The following is a 21,866-nucleotide window of genomic DNA, read 5'->3' as shown; positions in this document are numbered from 1 at the left end:
AGGTAAAAATCAGCTAAACTTTTTTAGTTCCTTGTAGCAAACTAAATCTCATAATATTTTGAATCAGTAAACAATCAAAAAAATCATGCTGCTGCCAAAAGTTATTAATTTAATTTGTGTTAAAAATGTAGCACGACCGTTGCTGATTTCAACGAGAAATTATCCAGGAATGAAACATGAAGTTTATGATTATATTCAATGGGTGAGACCTGCAAAAATACCGGCTACAGATCCATTAAAAAGTGGCGACTTGGAAAAAATGAAGAAAATCGACGAAAAAGAACTTTTGTTGAATTTTGAAAAGTCTAAATTATTAGAAACTGCAAATGAATTGGTAAGAAGTAAGTTCAGTGTTGAATTGAATCCACGAAAAGAAGCAGTTAAATTGTATGTTGATGAGATGATTAAGAAGGTCCAGAGACATGATTCTGATTATGGATCAATGGAAGCTAAATGTAAGTTGCATAATTTTTCCAATTAGAAACATCCAGTAATGTTAAAACTTTTTTTAGTGGCAAAAATGACAGCAGTTATCAGAGCCGGTCAGGTAGCTTTAGAAGAAAACCCAAAAAATAAGAAGATGAAGCAACAAATTAAAGAGCTGATTGAAAAGCGAAAGAAGTTTTTAAAATTTCTTCGTCGATATGACTATAAAAGATTTGAGTATATGCTTGAGCAGTTAGATATTAAATACATGCCAGCACCCGATCATTTCCATTGGATTGCTCGAAAGGAAGCTATGCGTTCACTTACTAGAAGATTTTGTCGTAATATCAAAGAGAATCGATTAGATACTTACAAGCAGATTCTTCAGGCACAACAATTAGGATTCCTTGAAAATAAAATAAAAAATTTAGAGTTCATCAGAAATGAGCAGATTGAGTGTAAAGTTCCAGTCACTATTACAAACGAGCAAATCAATAAGGTAAAGAAGCAATACGAGGAACTTAAACATCAGCGAGAGGAAGAAGACGAAATTCGCAGAAAGAACGAAGTCAGAGATGATTATGAAATTAAATTGTAAAGGAATTAATGATAGAAATAAACTTAATAGCACTTTGTTAAAAAATAAATCAATTCTTTTGTCGCATCATCTAAAGTAGGTCTAGGCTGTAAAGAAAGTTATGGATGGTACTAAGAAAGATGATTTTTCACTATGACATTGAATATCTTCTTCTTTTATTTTTAAGAATATTGATGTAATGTGATCAGTTATGGCATTCATATTCGTACGTCATTTATGTACATTGACATTATTAAATTTGCTACAATTTGTTATGCTCAATTTTCTTATTAATGCCCGGGGTTATATTAGTTGTCTCTCGAATAATGAACGTCAAAAATCTAATCCAGCTTTAATCAAAAAGACTATTCTATGAAAAATAAACTTATCACATTTTCCAAAAAAGAAAGAAAAAACATTTCGGACAAATTGTTTCCATGACATTTGCTTACTTATGTAAATTTCTTAAGACATCCTTAATTTTTTTTCTTCTATATCTCTGAACACACTTAATATTATTATTAATGTCTAAGAACCTAAATAAAAGATTCACATTTATGTGCATACTTCTATGTATCTTGGGCATCAAATACTGATTATATTGAGATTTTTTGTCTTTAATTGGCCCCAATTCATCGTTTCATTTCTTATGACTTATTAAAAAGATATTCAATGAATTCAATAGAATGCTCGTATATCAATAAATATTTGAATTTTCTTCTGAATCAAAACTTTTTGATCTTTAGGACTCAATCATTTCATCCTTCTAATGCTTAATACATTAAATTAAGACAATCATTTAGACAAAAATATATGTTTTAAAGCTTTAATTTTTTATGGAAATAATTTGAGAGCTTTTGACAGAGCTTTTATATGTTCAAAAAAGCTTAACTTTTTGAATTTCAAAGTTTGCAAATTTGTTTTTTGATGAAATTTACTCATTCTGCTAGCTAATTTTGGTCATGTAATCAATCTCACAATAGTTTATGATCTTAAGTTTGATACCTAATCGATTTAAAGTTTTCAAAACAGACGAAAAGTTATAAAAAATACAATTTAACAATATTTTTCAAAAGCTCTGATTTTTGTAAACAAATAACAAATTTTAAATTTTCGAGCTTTTTAACGTACAAAAGCTCTGTCAAAAGAACTTTGCTATAAAATAATCTTTTGCAAGTTGCAACTAACGTTAATTTAACAAATTGATTATAAATCCTGAAAATCAATATAACATTCGTTTTTCAATTTCCATAATCATAATAACTACATTATATTAAAAATATCAACAAAATATTCTTCATTAATTCACATCATTTTATGATAAATATTGTCTTTCATATTTTTTTCACATCATATCTGGCGCATGATGAAGGATGTAACAAAGTTTGTTAAAGAAAATATAAATTTATGTTTTTTTTTTGTTAATTGGATTTAAAAATATGCACATTCAATAGTATTTGCTCCTTAATAATAAGCTTTAAACCATTGAACGACCAAAAATTTACATTAATTTATGCAGTTATTGCTTTAGTTTTCATCTACACATATTTCATCTATATATGGTGGCTTTTGGATTTTCAAACAAAACTTAACATTTTATTTATAGATCCAGTGATATATGTGACTCGTTATTGCATGCATTGAACTATAAAATAATTTTTATGGATTTTTGATTAGAAATTATGTGACTTTTTTTAATTATCATCATCTAATACTAATGTATGTATGTATTTTTTCTGCTAAGTATACCTAATAATTTGTGAAAAAGAAGAATGTTAAAAAATTTAAATTTGGCATATGTTCGGATTATTAATTATAATTAATCATTTTCATTATTACATTATTATTTATATAGGTTGATACTCCTAACTGGAATTTTTTATCTCATTTTATTCAGCAATCTCATTAGTTGCTTGACTATTTTGTAAACCTAGACGATATCATTTCCAACAGTTATACATCGTTCTCTCCATTTGTGCCTTTTCTTCATTCCTCATTTATCATCAATTGCAGCAGTATTTTACTTATTCTAATAAATTCAGTTATTTGATCGTTTTCTCTTAAATACAATTGCGAAAATGGAACGTAGACGTAGCCATTTACTTCTCTTACTTCTGCATCGAATTTTTTCAGAGCCCGTGTCGTTGCTTAGCGTCTAATATTGATGAGAAAATAAATTACAATAAATTACTTTGTAGTCATATTATGGAGGCGTTTGACTATGATGTCCAATGTCAAAGTGATATGGGGGTGGGTACCAGAAGTACTGTTTCTAAAACTTTTTCGGCCGTGACACAGTGACTCACAAATTTAGTCAAAATTTGGTGTCTCACCACAAAGTTAAGCTCAAATCTACTCGACATACTGGTGTGTCACGAAGCAAGGTTGTAGGAAGCACAGCTGTAAACCAATACACTTACCTTTTGCAATTCCTTTCTTCGTATTTCTCGAACTAATGTGTAGAAAACTTCATCTACATTACACCTAAGAGCAGCGGATGTCTCATAAAAGTGACAACCAAATTGCATGGCCAGAGATTTTCCCTCTTCCGTTGACACTTTGCGTTGAGACTGCAAATCTAATTTATTAGCAACTAGCACTAATGGAATATCCTCTGTCAGTCGGACACGTGTTATTAATTTCCTGTATTCTGATGCTTCTTGAAAGCTATGTCGATCACAAATGCTGTAACAGATGATGAATCCCTCACCACATCTATATCATGTAGAAAGTTCTTAGATTAATTTGTTTCTTAGTAACTGATTTCTCTTAGTTACCTCATATATTGATCCCGCATAGCAGTGAATTCCACTTGCCCTGCTGTATCAAGGATATCGAGAAGAGCAGGCTCGCCATCAATAATAGCTTGTTGCTGATAGGAATCCTCTAAAGGATTGGAAAAGGATAATTCAGCATTAAAAGATATTTTCAAAGGATTCATTCTACGCAAGATAATTTTATGAAATTCTTGCATTAACGGAAATTTGAATTTCAAAATTCAAAACCTTTCAAATGCAAATGAAAAAGCTCAATTGTGCTTGAAAGCTTTGCAAATGATTTGATTAATTCAAAATTTACTGATGAATCCTTTTAAACTTACCAATTGTAGGATCATGGTAATCAAGGAAACTGTGTGATACAAATTGAAGAGTCACAGCTGTTGTGAGTAGAAAGAAAATTAGCAATATGATTAAATTATGTTGAAAATGTATGAAAACAAAATTGATGAGGATTCTGAATGCTTGTGAGTGATGTGCTTTTCTTATTTAAGCATTACATTGGATCATCAAAAAAATGAGCTTTTTTGTGGGATTTATTCCTTAGAGAGGTATGTGGGTGGCTAATACTTTTTCATTATTGCAAATGCTTCTCAATTCTTGATTTTGCTGCTAAGTCACTTAAAATGCTGAAATCTCATATTCTTATAATAAAAAACATTTTTCAGCCATTACTCATCCAGAGTTATCGAAATTTTTGCAACATGAGCAATATGTTCCTCTCAATTTTCTTCGCACATCAAATGATTTGTAAACAGAACCGAAATAAACACAAAAGGCTCATTTTTCTCTCTTATATACTGTGTACTTTACACAAACATCGAGATACATTTTTCTTATTCCTGCCATTATTGTTGTTGATTTGACTTCTTCTTAGCCACCAAAAAAAAAAAAAGGAAGAAAAAAATATTTTGCGTCATCAAGCATGATGACAAATGCGTGGGTGCTGAGAGAGAAAAATGTATCCCATCTTTAAGGTAGCAATCTGTTGTTGGAAATTTTCATTTTATGACATAACACATATACTTGCCTGACTTTCCTACACCACCATCCTAAATATTGATTTAAGTTTTTAATATTAATCACTCATAAATATTTAAATTAATGTCGCTCTCACCCCTAAAATCACAATTTTATAGACCCGTATTCCGGCACGGTTTGTCTGCGTTTTATTATTGACTACCGATGCAGATGTTATTTCATTATGATTTCCACCATTGTTGATGTTATTATTTCCTATATTCTTTTGATTCTTTGCTTTTTTCTTACTCAAATTGGAAATTTCAAACGACATTGTACTTTATTTACGTATATCCAAGAACTGGTCGTATGAATAATATTAGTTGGAAATTCCAAAAATAGGATAATAAAGTCGTGAAAGTTGTACGATAAAGCACAATGAATAATAAAATAATACACAGTAAAAAGCTTCTAAACCGCACAAAGGAATTGAAAAATAGGAGAAGAAGGAGAAAAGAAATTTTTAAGAACTAGAAAAAAATTTTGCTTTTTTCCGTTTTTCTGCTTCCTTTTTTTTTTATTGTTGTCGAAGGACAGAAGTTTATATTTGAAAAATTAGAACTTTAAAACACTTTGAAGACACACAAAGCTTTCCACAAAATATCCTTATCACTTTTTACATCCTTATTAATTATTTATTTCATAAAAAAATCACTTTTAGGACTTTAAAAAAAATTGTTCTGACCTCACTCAAGTTCAAGTTGTAGACTCGTCCATGTTTCAAAGAGATATGAACATTAAGAAAGGAAAAAAGCTCTTGATGGCTACACCAAATAGTAAAAAAATGTTCCTCTCTCTTTACTCACAAAATTCATGCGCATGCTTGATAGACAACAACCGCGACCATGTGGCAGGAATATGAAAATTTAAATTGTGTCTATATACTACCGCAACATAATATCGTAGAGATGTAACAAATTTTCCTCCTCGTATTGTTTTCATTTTTCACATACATGAGCACATTCTCTTCTCTCTTCAACAGCTTATCGCACTTTTGCCTTTTTTTTTCTACGTCATTTTATGTTTTGTTGATTCTACTTTTTCCATGTACAATGGAAACCGCATGAGGCATGAGTTGCTGTTGAGTGAGTTTCAAGAGCCCTCTTTACCGTACATGCTATGCCTTTACATTTCCCTCTGTATTATTGCTTATTTCTTATTTACGACACTTATAGATAATTATTAACCAATCTATTAAATGGAATTAGGCTATATCTCTATGACATTTTTATTATGATGTCGCCTTTTTAATCAGCACAACGTATTTTGGTTATCAGCTGTTGTTATCCTTCCTTTTGACTGGTCTGTCAATTTCCTCATGTGAATAATTAATAATGAAAATGTTAGGTGTTATCAGGCTGATGTAAATTCAATGTGTGAAGGACTATGTCTTTATAGCTGGAGACACTTCGGTTGAAATTTTTGGGGGATAGTACCATACCCTGTCGAAAAGACCTTTTGTACCCTATAATGTACAAATTCACAATTTGTGTCGTAAGATGCCATAAAGAAGCCATCCAGATACTAACTTATTCTATATCTACGTATACCTTACAAAGAAGACATGTTCAGTGTCAAAGACTGCAATACTACCCCCAGCACACGAACTGAGCTTCGTGACTAGATCGGTGAAATGAACAACCAAATAACGAGCTTGGAACTAAACATGATGAACACTTCGGATAAAACCCAGTGAATTTGACATGTAAGGTAAACGCTCTGTTACTGATGTCATTTCCCCGATTTCTTTAACCTTACAAAGGAATCAAATTTTGTGGCACATCAACTACCTCTTGGGACTAGTGTCTATTTTTTGGTGAGCGATAGACATAGGACAGTGCCTATGATGAGCATAGTTTGAAATAAATAATTGAAGCTTTCAATTAAAAAATGGATATGAGATGCACATCATCTATAAAAGATCAGGAATGAAAATTTTGTAACTTATCATATTGCCTACGTCAGGATCAAATTAATAATTAAGTCTTAACTAAACTGTACGATTCGTCGAATGTCAAAACTATGGTAAAGCTTAATTAAATTCATGCACGCCATTTCTTGTGTAGTTGCTATCCTCAAAAAAAAAAAATTTCAACAGCAATGGACGATGAATTGTTGTCGTCTAGAAATCAACAATAAATATTTTATGGTTTTACGTGTGACGTGAAAATGCTTTGCTCAAAATGTACAGCAATTATATTGTTGTTGTAGTTTTTGTGGCTTTGTACCTTCTAATTCTAGGCTAACGCGTAAATACGAACGAGGTGCGCAAGAAGCTATAAATAGCAAATTTTTTTCCAAAATGACATTTGTGATAAAATGTTGTTGAACTTCTTTTTAGGAAAATCAATTTTTTGCGTATTATGAGAAAGAGGACGACTTTATTTAAGGCATAGCTTAGGCAACAAAGAAAAATAAATTAATTTTTATGACGGTAGGGGAATTAGACTATTAACGGAAGCTAAAATCGAGGAAATTGTATTTCAATGACCCCAATTTTAGTTCCATTTTTTTAAAACTTTTCACCTCGACTTGCGAGATGATCGATCGAATTAAAGGAAAATTCATTAGAATGAAATGAGCATGGAAGCTTTTTACGTTTCATTGATTTTGACGTAATTTCTCTTTCTTCTTGTCAATGAGCTGCACAGGACAATTTTTTTCATCTTGTTAAATACATTACACAGCTTAGGATCAACTAGGAAATACATCCGGTTGCTGTAATTCTGGAATTATTTAGGGTTGAATCGTTTTGATGAATTGATGATTTAGCGCCTTGATACCTGAAAACTGCCAGATCCGCATGCTTTTAAACCACATAAATTTGAAAAAATCCAATGATCCTTATAACATGTGTAGATATATAATTATTGAGTGATCAGTCTCTGACGGGAATCGATCGAACTCACATACTCATAATAGAGTCATACAGATATCTGGTCTGATGCCTAACCACTCGGCCACAGAGTGACCTTACTCTCCGCTGACATATTCGTCCATTTATGACTCGATACCCCAGACTCCATCCTGATCAGACACCAGAAGCACATTTAGCATCAACATTACATTTTCGATTGTTTAATGAATTTTCTCTTTACATCCAAAGAATAATGAATTGAGGATCTGACCTTAAAGTCACGAATCAGTTACTGAAGAAAAAAATGTATTTAATTTTTTTTATTGGTCTTTATTATTTTAATCAAATAATTCATATCAATTTTATTACAACTTCTTAATGATTGGAAATTAAAAATTCATTTGATTCTTTCCATTTTTAAGCATTAATAAAATTAACAACATCTAATCGTACTAAATAGATATTGTACAATAGAAGACTAACAAAACATATATTTTAAAAAATATAATACTACTGATGTTATTGACTATTGGATGAATGCTGCTGAACAAGATATGGACATTGAGAGCTTAGCTTAAGGTTTCAAGGACGCTCTAAATCGAAATAACGACCAAACAGGATATCTTAAGCAAATTGATCTAAGACCTGAGCTTGCTAGTTTTCTCGAAAAGCTCAATATATTCGCTACGTCGTCATGGTAATCACAAGACAAGAAGTTGCCCTGACGACACCGAGACGGCTAATTTCGACCAATTTTTAGTACGAACAATATGGTTCGCTGCATGGTGCCGCTCCGGCTGGTCATTGATCATATTATATTAAATCGAGAGTGATTGTGTCAGAAGCAATAGTATACCTCAGTAATTACCCTATAAGAAGGTTCAATGATGAGAAAAATCTCAAAAAAATTAAAGATTCATAATTTAAGAATCCATGGTTACAGCTTGTTCAACAGCCACCAATAATCAAGTATATAAAACATTCATCTGTAAAAACATGTCATCAAAATGATTAATAGGTAAATAATTATGCCACAATATATTATCTTCATGCTTAAAAGACAAGATAGGTAAATTAGAATGCTCATAACTTCCCACATGTAGAAAAATTTGTAAAGTTCATTGTCAAACTTTTTTAATAAAATTAATTATTTTTCTTCTCATCCTGATAAAATTTCATTTTATTTTCAATAAATGAATAATAAAAAGGTTTCAATTAAAAACCTTAAAAACTGCTGTAAATTGTTAAAATAATTAATTTTCGTTTAAATCGCTTCAAAAAAGCTTTTGATGGCTTTTGTGTAAATTTTAAAATAGTTCTGGATCCTGATTCCTATTTTTTTTATTAGGTACAGCTTTTGCTAAATCAAAAGAATTACTGTATTTATCTGGTATCTCATAATTATACGCACAAGCAGAATTTATGACTCATGAAAGAAAATTAAGCATTTCGTAGTAAAAATTTATTTTGTTTTCATTTATGTATTTTGATGAAAAACATTGGCAGCACAAGATTTCCCGAGGGTCACATCTTTATATTTATGATAGAGACAAGCACTTTAATTATTTTATATTTTTTTCTCCTTTTTAATAATTCTATATGATATTAAAATGTCCAATGGGTTTCAAATCTCTTTTCTGTAATTTAATCTGGATGAAAAATCGGAAGATTTAGGATCTAAAATTGGGCATTAATCGTGCAATCCATGAATTTTCATTTTGTAAAATTAATTAATTTGAAATTGTTAAACATCCAGTGAGATTATAATGTAAATTCTAGTCATAAATAGAGAATCGAAACCCAGGCTTGATTTTTTCATAATCTTCGATTTTTCTTCATTAATCTTATCATTCGATAATAGATTAATATTACAAATTTGATAAAATACAAACACTAATTAGCTTACATCTTAAAATTTAATAAACAATTTTTAATTTTCAAATTTTCTTAATTTTGTTAATGCGGGATCAAGCAAAAATTATGATCTCATTTAAGATCCAGTTGAAGATCTATCTAGGTAGCAGTTAATCTTCTTTTCATCGGTGTTAACCCGATTGACACATATTGATGTGCTATGTAGGCGACGAGGAGAACCAAGTAGCTGTCAGGTCTAGGTTCTAAGTCTGCCGTAGTGACAACATGTCAATGTGTTGCCAATCGGGTAAGAAAATGTAATTGGAGATTGATATCTAGGTGTAATGTTACATTTATTCTTTTATTATTTGTGTTCCTTAGTCTGAGGTTTTGAGATATTTTCAAATGTTCTTACAATAATAAGTCATTCTCTTATGACGTCTAGAATTTGAGATAAGGGATTTTTTCTTTAAATATTCTTCAATGCTCTTGACAAATTGATGATAAATTAGATTTTCAAACCTTAAAAGTTATTTTTATTTTGAATGTCAAAAGCTAAACGTCATAAGAGTTCATCCAATATCAAAGTGTATTTTTACAAATCAAGCCACCTATTTAAAATTTAATGAATCTAATCATAGCAAAATAAGGAAGTTGATTATGTATCCTATAAAGTAAATACATTCTCTCTATCATTAGTTATGTACCGATCATTCAACATTAGCAGAAAATTTATGAATTCTTACAAAAAGCAAAACCAAACTTTTTTTTATTTTGACTACATAAATTAGGCACTTTGATTAATTAAATTCAAGAGGAAAATCTCGATTCACGTCTACAAAAGTCGTTCATTTACCATCTGAATTACATTTTCATTCTAAATCAAATATTCTAGAGGTTTAAAATGATATTTTTCATTTCCATGTCCATTCTTTTAATTTTCATAGTTTCGAGTCTTATCTTCATCATCTATATAAAAGTGCAAAATAATTCAAAAAGTTTTTAAAAATTATAATTTTATCGAGCTGGAGTCAAAATGATCAACTGCATTAAAATGTCAAACTTTTTCATCTTCAGAAATATTGAAGCTTTTTCTCCCAGCATCCAGCTTAGTCAATCATAAAAATTGCTCAAATCCATGTGACGATTCCTTTTTTTCTTCAGCATGGATTCTACTATAATTACTTCAAAATTACAAGAGATATCTTTTGTCATGTATTAGTTTATATCAATATTATTTGATACAAAATTAGGCCTTTTTCATTTTTTTTTTCTTTATGTTTAGTGACTATTATTAGTATTTTTTCATAATTTACACATGATTTTTTTATCCATACTAATCTTATGATTTATTTAAAAAGACAAATTTTAATTTATTTTTTTCTGATAAGGATTTTTTTGCTATTCAAATGAATGCATGACAATACAAAGAGCTTTTTTGGAAAAATTATCATACACGAATTACTTGATTTTGAATTATTTGAAAGCTTTGATGATTTTCTTAAAGTTCAAAATGATTTGAATTTAAACGGTTTCAAAAGTTCAAAATAGAAATTTGTATGGTTTTCAAAAGTTCAAATTATCAAAGAAAACCGTACAATTTTTTGGAAAACTTTACAAATTATTTTGTTTGAATTTAAAAAATATTCAGTCGTTACAAATAACTGTCATCAATGCTTTTTCAAATCTTTTATCGGGAAAAATGAATGAATTTCATATTTTAATTCAAAATTTATTAACAAGTTCAAAATGACTGAAATAATTTATTTGCTACCTATTCGGGAGACTTTGTGCTTTACAATGGAAAGAGATAGTTTAAGAGTATTAAAATGTTATTTTGAAGATTTTTTTTTTATCAATCATGCTTTAATTATTAATTATGTTAATTTTGTCGGTGAGTGTTCCTAGATGGGAAAGTCTTTATACAAAAAGTCTGTATAGATTGTGCAAACTTCCTCTAATCAACTAAGAACAAAAATGGATATATTTCATTTAATCGAATTTCTGAAAATACATGTGAGGAGGGGTAATGGATAATCGGGGGATTAGGGTAATGGAAATTAAATTAAAAAATGATAATGAAAGTGATTTTGTTTTTACCTTTTTTTGGTCTAATAATATTTTTATTTTTTATTCTTTTTTTCTGTTTTTTTTTTGTTTGTTTATATTAATTTCATGTAATAATAAATTGGTTTATTTCCCTTTTCATAGTTCCACGTAGGAATTTTTAAAATCTTTTTTCCTTCCTTTCTTTTTTTTAATCTACATCCCACAAAAATAAGCATTTATGCGAAAAAAAAATGAAATTTGTTATCAAAAAAGTTAAGAAAATTTACACAAAAGAAAAAAAAAGTTTAATAAAATAATCGGGAAAAAGAGTATAAATGATCCAAATTAAACAAAAAAAATATGAGCCTACGTGTGACGATTACAAATTAAAAGGAGTAATGGTTCGTTTTTGATATAAATTAATGCAATTTCATCGTCAACTCTCTCAAATTTTTATTTAATGATGTGAAAAGTAACGGAATTTAAATGCAAAATATATCAAATTTTTTAATGATTTATAGATGTTCTTTCCACATCAAGGATTTTATGCTTCATCAAGTTGACTGTTGGAGCACAAAAGAAAAATTATTTTTTTTAAGGATATGAGGTTGTTTGAGGAAATGTTCACTGAATTTGTATGCCTTACAATATCATTTTCAATTCTAGACTGTTATGCTGCTTTCGAGTTACTTTCTACAATTTTCAGATAACATTCCTCAAACTATATTCATCAATCGCTGCGCATTTCTCATATTTCGATTATCTATTTACCCAACATATGATATTGTTTTCGTATAATATTTCAAAAAAATGAAATTCTTCGTCCTTTCAATAGGTAATATAAAAAAAATTGCCATCAAAGTTGTTAATTTAATTAAATTTACTTTTCTTGATTTCTTTAAAAATAAAATATAATCATAATATATCGTTTTCTATTATTAGCTACAGAAAAAAGCATTCAATTATCTCGCATTGGATTGACACAAAAACGTTTTCCTCGATTTACTAAGTGGAATATTTTGCCACAACAAATTACTAATAAGAACAACATAGAAAAATTAATTAATTTAAATACAAATATTATTTTTTGCTTTCTGTATGTTTATAATCTCTTATGATTTTCTTTTAGTTGCAAGATAATCTACCAAATCTTTTTTTTATGATTAAAGAGAAATTATAGCTGACTATTTAAGGAGAAAGAAATGATCTGGATATGATGAAAAGAAGGGATCATTATGATATATAATATACTTTTTTTTATTGTTAAATGTATAAAAGAACAGAAGGATAATGAATTTAATTAAAACGAAAGAGAAATCATGTTTCACACATCATCATCATCATCATCATCTCTTTTTTAAAAAGGCGAAGCTTCATTATCAAAGAGCTCCAACAATTAAAGGCGGAAATAATTAATTATTATCCCACATACAAGAAATTGTTAGTATTACATACTATTATTTTTTAAATCTTCTTTTTCCTTGAAAGAATTAGCTTTTTTTTTCTTCTTAATGAGTGTCGATTAATGGAATTTCTTTCAAATAAATCAGTTTCTCAAAAACAGTTTTTGTAGATGGACAATTTTTTTCTTCTTTTTTTTTAGTTTCTCATGCAAAAAAATCTATTTTATGTTTTATCTGTGTGTGTGTGTTTTTTGTGTATGTTAGGTAGATTATAATAATTATTATTACTTTTATATTATCATATTTTTTTTTGTTGTTGATTTGTTGTGTTGTGTAAATTACAGCTCGATGGATATTCACGAAAAAACGAAGTCGGGGGAAGTTTTTACTCTTGATTTTTTGCGAGGAAGTAAAAGAAGAGGAGAAGAAGGCAAATTTAAAGTAAAATACATCGATTCTTCTTCTTCTTTTTCACTTGCAATGCAGCTCTTGTGGCTGTTTCAAATACTTCACGTACACCTTCCTTTGATTTGGCTGAACATTCCAAATAAGCAAATGCGTTTATTTTTTCAAACATCGCCTTGCCTTCCGAGGTTTTCACCGGCTCTTGCTTCATTTTAGCCAATTCTTTGATTGTGTGCGGATCATTTCTGAGATCTTTTTTATTACCGACTAAAATGATTGGTACATTCGGACAAAAGTGTTTTACCTAGAAAGACAATTGAAATGCATTCCATTAGTTATGAGTCATAGGAGTCAGTCTGTCTAAGACTTACTTCGGGCGTCCACTTTTCTGGAATATTTTCCAATGAATCTGGTGAATCTACGGAGAAGCACATCAGAATAACATCTGTATCTGGATAACTCAGAGGACGTAATCTGTCATAGTCTTCTTGTCCAGCTATATAAATGATATGCAATTTATTAATAAAAATATTCATGTAGACATAATTTAATAAAGTAATCACTTACCGGTATCCCATAAAGCCAACTCGACCTGTGAGAGGAGAATAATAATTATTGTAAATTCTATTAATATTACATAATGGACATGTAGCTATAATAATATGACATCATTCGATCACTCATTCAATATTTTACATACTCTGTCATCACAATCGCCGTTACTTGTTGTTGTATTCGATACGATAATAAAGGAGGCCCGAGAAAGAGAGCGGACAAGCAACTTATATCTAACTATTGTCGATTAGTCATCGCAAAATTTTCTCGGAATTCATAAGCGATCAGTTTTTTTTTGCTGTTATTGCCATGTTTCTTTTGTTCTCCACATTCTCATAATATTAAAAGAATGTACATTTTCTGGTTTATAATGCTTGCTATTTATGTGTACACTTTTGTAATCTAATATATTCCACTGTGGAATTTTATTTTTATGAGGAACAGACAAAAAATATAGGATTGCAGATTATTTTTCTTCTTTCAACACGAGAGTGAACTGATTAGCCGGCTCATCATCTAATATACAAGTTTAATAAAACAGCTGCTATAATAGCTTATCGTACGGTACGATACAAGTCACGCTATTTGATTTTTGATAAGTTTCATTAAAATAATACAAATATATGTATTTAACAGTATGGAATGTTATCGCGTCGCTTACTAAGACATTCATATTATATGAGTCGTGCTCATCATCATCTTATGACACATTTATAAGATTTTTTTCCAAATAAATTTCATTTGTTTGCTTGTCTCACTTCATTCTTACATCTTTCACTCATTTTTGATCAAATGACGATGAAATTGCTGTTTTTTGTTCATACATCTTACAGATCTTTAGTAATATAATTTTACTCAACATTCAATAAAATTTACAAAGTAAACGACCGATATTTTAAATAATTTATTTTTTAAGAAGAAATGACTACATTATTCGTAGTAAAAAGAAAGCGGATATGGGGCGCAAGAGAAAAAAAGTAATGGCAATAAAGCATCTTTCAAATATATATATATTGAATCAACGATATTATAATGAATGTGGCAATATACATACATAAAGATGAGAGGAAAATAAGATCATTTTCTTATTCATTCTCAAAAAAAAAAAAAGAAAGAAACATTTGCTGAAAAATGTATTCATTTTGTTATTGCTTGTATGAAGTGTCTTGAAAGGCGCGCGAGTCTGGTATTATTAAACTACAGCAATCCATGTGATTTGGATGAGAAAAACACACATTTATTGTATTTTGTACAAATCAAAGTTACGCAGACTCAAATGAGGGAGATATTAATAAAAAATAAAAATAAGAATGAGAGAATCATTTAGAGAAAGAAAAAAAAATGTATCGTAATTAATAGGAGAAATATGTAGCATCGTAACACACTTTATTGAGCAGCACTCAATTCCTATTGAATGATTGATTTGGTATTTATGCCAAAGAAACGCATCAATAATTGACCGTATAATTCAACTAAAAAATATATAATAAAAGTCTGACGATGTGATGACGGCGGCGAATGATACATGCACAAACTTGACAAACTAATCAGGCACTCAGATCAATTAATTCCGTAATAGACATTTTACACTCATTCCATTTCATTTGTTTTCCTTCTTCTTCTTTTCGTTATCAATTACCTGCTTTCCATCAACTTCAATATCGGCAACATAATTCTCGAAAACTGTTGGCACATAAACTTCAGGAAACTGATCTTTACTGAACACAATCAGCAGACAGGTTTTTCCGCAAGCACCGTCGCCAACAATCACTAATTTTTTACGAATTGCTGCCATTGGTTCTACGAAAATAATAATAATAAGATATTTTTTACTCTCTCTTAATATGAGTACTTCCAAATTTCTTTCTAAATTTTAATTTAATACACAAAAATGCATTCACTAATTTTTAAAATTTTTAAACTATGTGCTGACTCATCTGAGCATCATTTTGTTCGAAAAACCGATTAATTTTGATTATTTTAAGGCTCTCAATTCGCAAAATATATATAGGGAGTATATATAGAAAGAACAACGCCTTATTAAATGGACGACGAATCTCTTTTTTGGAATGTCTCAAAGACTTTTTTCTTTTTCACTTTTTATGCACTTTTTGACCTTACTGGAACTTACTTTTATCTTTATTCTATTTTTATATAATTTGTGAATATAATTAATATGTTTTACTATTTTTAAATACACTAGAAAATTAGTAAAACTCGTTTTAAAAAATTAATTTCAATTTTTTCTACTTCTTCACTTCTCGCGGGTCTTGGAACTAAATATATTTCTTGGCGTTTTTTTAACGGAATTCAAAAAAAATTTGTTCGTTTGTATGCTCACTTACTTATTAAATTCAACTTCTTTTAATTATTCTACTAATTTTATCGTTTTTAATCACTTTATAAGTTAATTGTTATATACTAGAATGAATACTAAATGCACTATTTTAAATTTTTTGAAGAAATTCTTCGTTTTCGAATTTTCGAGAGAGGGTCTTTAAACTTTTCAGACAGATCAGGGGAGAATCCACCAAAATAAAGTCCTTCAAGAAATTTAAAATGCACTATAACTAACTGCTCACAAATATTTAGAAAACACAATTAAGCATATAAATTCCACAAACTAATGACTATGATTTGACCCAACACTTATATAATAACAATGATCATGACTGTCTATAATGGACAATAGAAAAAAAATTTCAATTCCACAACACAATATATCTCCAATATCCTTGTGAATTATTTTAACTACATGAAAATTTGGAAGATCACTAAATAATATAGTCAGTCATAGACAGAATGAGGATAGCAAGTTTTTAAAAGGAAAAAATGGGAAGAAAAATAATGCAGAAAAGATAGACATTTTTTTGTTTAGTAAAATAAATCACCTGAATGACTTTCGTCAGAAGAAAAACAGGAAAACATAATGAGAAAGGAGCTGTTCACCACATAAAGTATAACACCTTACTTAAATACCTACTTGACTTGGGTTTTTAAAATTATTTCTTAATACGAATTTTCCTTCTTAACAGATACAAACACTAGACAACAATTGAAATTTTCACAGCCGTTAATTTTATTTTTTAGCAGTTAAGCAAATAAAAATTTTAAGTTAAAGGACTCTATTAAAATCAGAATCAACAAAAAGACTAGAGGATTAGTTCAAGTAAATACTTTGCTAAAAACTTTACATCTTGAAATTGGCTTAATGGCATTAAAAACCGGAAATTATAGATAAGACGGTTCGATTCCCAATTTGATATCAAATTTCATTTCTTTCTTCCGATTATAATATTTTTTTTTCAGTTACAAAATTAAATTCAAAGCAAAGCGTGCGCATAATCATAAAATTGAATATTAAGTTTCCAACCCCTAGTTGTAGGAAGTGAATTAAATTGTACAACTCAACGAATTTACTTCGGAATTTTTCGTAATGACATCATTTGAGAATGAACGCCTGACATTTGAAAGGTTTTTTCCTTCATACACAGAAAAAATTCATCGATTCCAATTTCTCTTCATTTTTCATTTCATGAAGAGTCTTAAAAGTATCAAGATATCGTCCGCGAATCTAACGAAAATTAATTGATGAATTGTGTAAAAATAAGTGTATAAAGTCACAATTAGACCATCCATTGAGAAAAAATTATACTCGTTAAAGTTTATACCATTAAGTGCACTAAAAAAAGGTTGTGGATTGTGTAAAGTGAATCTAAAAAAAATTGAAAAACTTTCATACCTAGCATAAAAACACAAAAAAAAACTTTTCCTGTGTTGGATTATTTTCGATCATTTTATTTGACGATAGCAATTTTTCTAGCTTATTGGATTTATCACAAAAGGTGCGTAAGGATGAGAATGAATAGTAGTGCAATATAGAAAAATAAAAAAATCTGCAAAATGTATCCAGACCGACGATAAATAACGTAGCACAAAATTTTTAATGCTCACATACTTTTATTGATTTTCGGGTTCTTCTATTTTCGTTGCGTTTATTATTATTTTCTTTAGCTTTGGCGAGAAGAAAGGCATACATTGATATATTTCTGATCGTTGAATGGGAGCAAGAAAAAGACGGGAAAATTTTCATAGTCGGTACCTTAAAAAATGAGTGCTAAATAGCAGTAGATAAAGATAAAAATAAGGTTCCACGTATTACATATATAGAATATTGATAAAGTAATAAGCATAAATGTTTCCGTTCTGATTTATGTTCATGGCTTACATTCATTCGTTTTCGCAAATCCAAATTACATAAAGGATATAACGGAAAGAATCGTGAAGAAAAAGGAAAAAATAAGTTTTATTAATGCAACAAACATTCTTGTCGTTTATCATAATACACACATATATTCAGCACATTCACCGTTAGATAGTGAATGAAAATTGATTGAAGAAAAATATCCATCAATTTATAATATTGATGAGTAGACAAATTGATATCAAATGAACTTTAACAGGCATTCCTTCTTCAATAATTCTAAATCGATTCAAATGACATTTTTCATTGCTTCCAATTTAAAAAGCATCCTAATAATTGACCGGCACGTTTACATGCTCCGATAATAATATACACATACTCATCATAATTTTTTGTTAAATGTAGAAAAAAACAACATAAAAAGCAAATAAACAGTTCAAGGTTCAATAAGCATTAATTTCTTTAATTGTTGGCAGAATGAGTTCACATGTACATGAGATTCTAAACTAGCAGACAGAGAGTTGATTGAAAAGGATCACTTTTCACATCATCGAACGGCTATTTTTGTGTTATGCGCACAAAATGATTAAATAACCGCAACTTTACTTACAGACTATAATTAGTTTACATTGAAATAATGATTTTGTAATGACTATAGGGCGTCAGACTTCTAACACATAAAAAAAATCATCTAATGATCAAATAAACTGATATAAATTTACATTCAATTTCTCCTCGTCAAAATCAGCATTGAGTTGATGATGAAGTGACCATACTGCCAATATTTGTTTTACTTTAAGAGACTTGAGACAAATTTTCAAAAAACTAATTCATGTTTATATATTTAGCGACTAAAAGATGTTAATAAATATGTGATGTTATCGTAATAAGTAAATGTTTGGATAAGGCATTGTTTGAAATACGTCTCTTGGGCCACATGTTCATATTCCTGCTGCTTCTTCTTTTTTATACGTCATTTTGACAAAATATGTTAAAATAAAAATAACCGGAAATTTCTCATGCGAAATCAACCGAATTTAGAACAGAATTCATGGAGTATAACTTATAAAAATAATTTCTTATGCCCCTGATAACCCCTGACTGATTTTTTTGCTTTTTTGCTTCTTATTTTCTTTACAATTCATTCATTTAAAAAAATCGTCAAAATCGTTTCGATACAAAAATACATTAAATGTGTGGAATTTGAACAATCTTATCAATCTTCTATGTCGTTTATTCAATGTAATCTGTTTGAAATATCAGCATAGTAAGTAGGTCTCAATAACGTAAAAATGAAAATATTTGACGATTCATCGCGTGGTTGTGAGTTGTGTTTATATTTTACCTGAATTACTTCATTTCATTTCGCTGCTTATCAACTTCATATCAGTTGAATCAGCCTAGATGAAGTCAGTCAATGTGTAAATAGAAATGCATGGATTATTACTGAGAAATTTTCATGTCACTTCTTTCCTTTTATTTTCTTCAAATTCATTTCCTTTGTTTATTGAACGTCAACACTCGCAAGTTTATTTTAAGAGATTTGTCATATTCTTATGTCACTTTGTGTGTTTGTGTGTGCGGAAATGAAATCAACCGATGCATAGATTGCACTTCTAACTGAACAGGAAGTTCTTTTTCCTCAAAGGATGGAATTTCTTCTTTTCAATTTCTAAAGAAAATCAAATACTTTTGGCAAATTTTATCGGAATTGAAACTTTTGGTCAACAATTATTCAAACGTGTTCCATGCTGTACATGAGAAAAGATTTTGACATTAAGATATATATGCAGCCTACTTCAATTTTAAGTTGCAAAAATGCTTCTATAAGATGACTAATACCGAATGTGCTGAGCACGAAAAAGTTTTTTAATCCTCGTCTCCAATGAATTCATTTTATGTAGATGTAGATGTATGAGTTCAGTTATTAGCATAAGACGCACTGAAGAGAAGAGCGACAAAAACGAAAAGAGAAGCAATACGAAGAATTTTAATCAAAATGAATCAAAAGTAAAAGCAACAGAATAAATTTTCATTGAAACTCGCGGCGATGCCATATGTTTGCATTTCATAAATTTAATCCACAAATGTGTGCTCCAAAAACAAGAAACAAATGAATTATTTGTCTAGAAAATTGTCTCCAGCACCGCAATCATTTTAGTCTCATTTATGACTTCAATCTACAGAAGTTATTGTATGATGAAAACCTAAGTGGATGCATTAGCATGAATAATTATGATCTGCAAGTAAATTGACATCTAAACGAGATATATATATATATATAGTCAATTCATTAATAGAATTATCGATGCATTTGCTCGTATCAACAATTTTTCCATTAATTTTAATGCTTCAATAAGTTTTCATCAGATGGAATTAACTAATCAATTTAGATTGCATTACTTTGATTGTAGTTTTTATTAAATAATGATCAGGTATAAGGAGAAGCATGCCAAAGTTTATAAAGGCATCGATGTGAAGTGAATTCTAATAAGATTCTGTTTAATTTAAGTACTTCCACGACTATTAATTTTATCTTCATAATATGCTTCTGGTTGAAGATGTTCATACCTCATGTACATGCATACTCTTACTTTAGCAACTTCTCGTTGTTGTTCACAGTTCAATAACTCTTAACCGCACGATTAATAATGCTTCCCATATTTCCCATACTTGAATTCTCTCAACCTTTCTCTTCTCATTTTTTTCATCACTCATGAATGAACGAGTGAACCTTTATGTAAATTTTCATCGTCATCGAATAGTCAGTGTGTGTTTATTTATAAATAATCTCTTCGAACCTTATCCATGTGCCTTAATTTTTATAATTTCATTTTCCTTCTTTTATTATTTTTCAAAATTTTCAAAATGGAAATAGAAAATTTTCTCTAAATAGGAAAATATTTTTGGACAGCATAAGATTTGACTTCTTGACGATTGTGGCTTCAATTAGCAAATTTTGTGAAATACTTCCATTACGAAAGTAAGTCAAGAGTCTTAGGATAACACACCAAATTAATGTCATTGAACTTCTTGAGGAACACAATATGCGCCAAAAGTTTTCTTAGACAATTATGCACAACATCCAACACAAGTGTTGCAAAAAGCATTCATAAATTGTGTCAACGACGTGAGAGACTAAATTAAAGAGACGAGGAATTAAAAATAGAACCAGAGATGATCGTACAATAATATATTTCGTAAGAATGAATAGCATCAATGATCGTGTGCCGTGTGTGAATATTTATAGCTTATGTCGCGGATTTTCCTTCAGAAATGAATCACAAATCACCCAGCCAAGTCAACAAAAATTAAAAGAAGATTAATTATGTTTTTTGGTGATTTTTAGTTCCAATATTTTTAAACTCAAAACAGCTCATTTTGGAACTAACACATGTGTTGATATTCTACAAGTTCAATAAAAATATTTTATGAAGCATGTGATAACAAGACTCATGACGCAATATTGACATTCTTTTGATACACGTGAGAATGTATCTGCGACAGAAAAATTAAAAACAAGTTTCATCTCCGAAATGTTCAGGATGCGACCACTTTTTATTATCATAACTGATTTCATGCAGAAACTTTTTTGTCTTTAACATCACTGAATGAAGTAGCATTGAAAAGAATGAACAAATTTTTAAGTGCCACTGATAATGCAAAACTCATGTTTCTCGTCGATTGCGTAAGCTTAATATACGCATCAATTGATTAATGACTACAGCTAGGTGTGAAA

The 21,866-nt window shown here is 29.4% G+C and overlaps 4 protein-coding genes across 9 annotated transcripts in view; 2 read left to right on the top strand and 2 right to left on the bottom strand.

Moving 5' to 3' along the window:
• The first annotated feature begins 72 nt into the window (after nt 1-72).
• bonsai (28S ribosomal protein S15, mitochondrial) lies at nt 73-1,073 on the top strand. The gene is made up of 2 exons (XM_070645056.1): nt 73-455; nt 513-1,073. The coding sequence occupies exons 1-2, from the start codon at nt 86-88 to the stop codon at nt 1,022-1,024; spliced, it is 882 nt and encodes a 293-aa protein (XP_070501157.1). The 5' UTR covers nt 73-85; the 3' UTR covers nt 1,025-1,073.
• An 89-nt stretch (nt 1,074-1,162) lies between these two features.
• On the bottom strand, nt 1,163-5,509 carry Ric (Ras-related protein interacting with calmodulin). 2 transcript variants are annotated; one of them, XR_011544752.1, is made up of 7 exons: nt 4,898-5,509; nt 4,811-4,832; nt 4,104-4,160; nt 3,781-3,889; nt 3,424-3,718; nt 2,843-3,158; nt 1,163-2,752 (listed from the first exon to the last, which is right to left on the bottom strand). XR_011544752.1 is itself a non-coding variant. In XM_070645057.1 (6 exons), exons 1-6 carry the CDS (start codon nt 5,072-5,074, stop codon nt 3,042-3,044), a joined length of 777 nt encoding a protein of 258 aa, XP_070501158.1. In that variant the 5' UTR covers nt 5,075-5,509; the 3' UTR covers nt 1,163-3,041. The 2 variants fall into 2 exon arrangements, 1 of the variants encoding a protein (XP_070501158.1); XM_070645057.1 differs by having other exon boundaries at nt 1,163-3,158.
• A 6,090-nt stretch (nt 5,510-11,599) lies between these two features.
• Nucleotides 11,600-16,973, bottom strand: Rho1 (ras-like GTP-binding protein Rho1). Of its 3 annotated transcripts, none has more exons than XM_070644975.1 (5): nt 16,907-16,973; nt 15,563-15,723; nt 13,936-13,960; nt 13,740-13,864; nt 11,600-13,672 (listed from the first exon to the last, which is right to left on the bottom strand). In XM_070644975.1, exons 2-5 carry the CDS (start codon nt 15,716-15,718, stop codon nt 13,400-13,402), a joined length of 579 nt encoding a protein of 192 aa, XP_070501076.1. In that variant the 5' UTR covers nt 15,719-15,723; nt 16,907-16,973; the 3' UTR covers nt 11,600-13,399. The 3 variants fall into 3 exon arrangements, with proteins under 3 accessions (XP_070501076.1, XP_070501074.1, XP_070501075.1); XM_070644973.1 differs by having other exon boundaries at nt 16,815-16,956; XM_070644974.1 differs by lacking the exon at nt 16,907-16,973 and adding an exon at nt 16,055-16,208.
• Nucleotides 16,974-17,425: 452 nt separating this feature from the next.
• The window catches only part of Dg (Dystroglycan), a 36,653-nt gene continuing 32,212 nt past the window's right edge, over nt 17,426-21,866 (top strand). The window contains exon 1 of one of the 3 annotated variants that reach the window (XM_070645086.1): nt 17,426-17,768. The gene's annotated coding sequence lies outside the window, so the exon portion shown is untranslated. The remainder of the gene's footprint in view (nt 17,769-21,866) is intronic. The other 2 variants (XM_070645087.1, XM_070645088.1) reach the window with 2 other exon arrangements.

The sequence above is a fragment of the Chironomus tepperi genome, unplaced genomic scaffold (assembly GCF_022539635.2).
Source record: "Chironomus tepperi strain 1889 unplaced genomic scaffold, CSIRO-AGI_Ctep_v1 contig_349, whole genome shotgun sequence".
NCBI classification, from domain to species: Eukaryota; Metazoa; Arthropoda; class Insecta; order Diptera; family Chironomidae; genus Chironomus; species Chironomus tepperi.
Note: the sequence above shows the minus strand (reverse complement) of the source record. Positions and strands in the feature narration are given on the sequence as shown.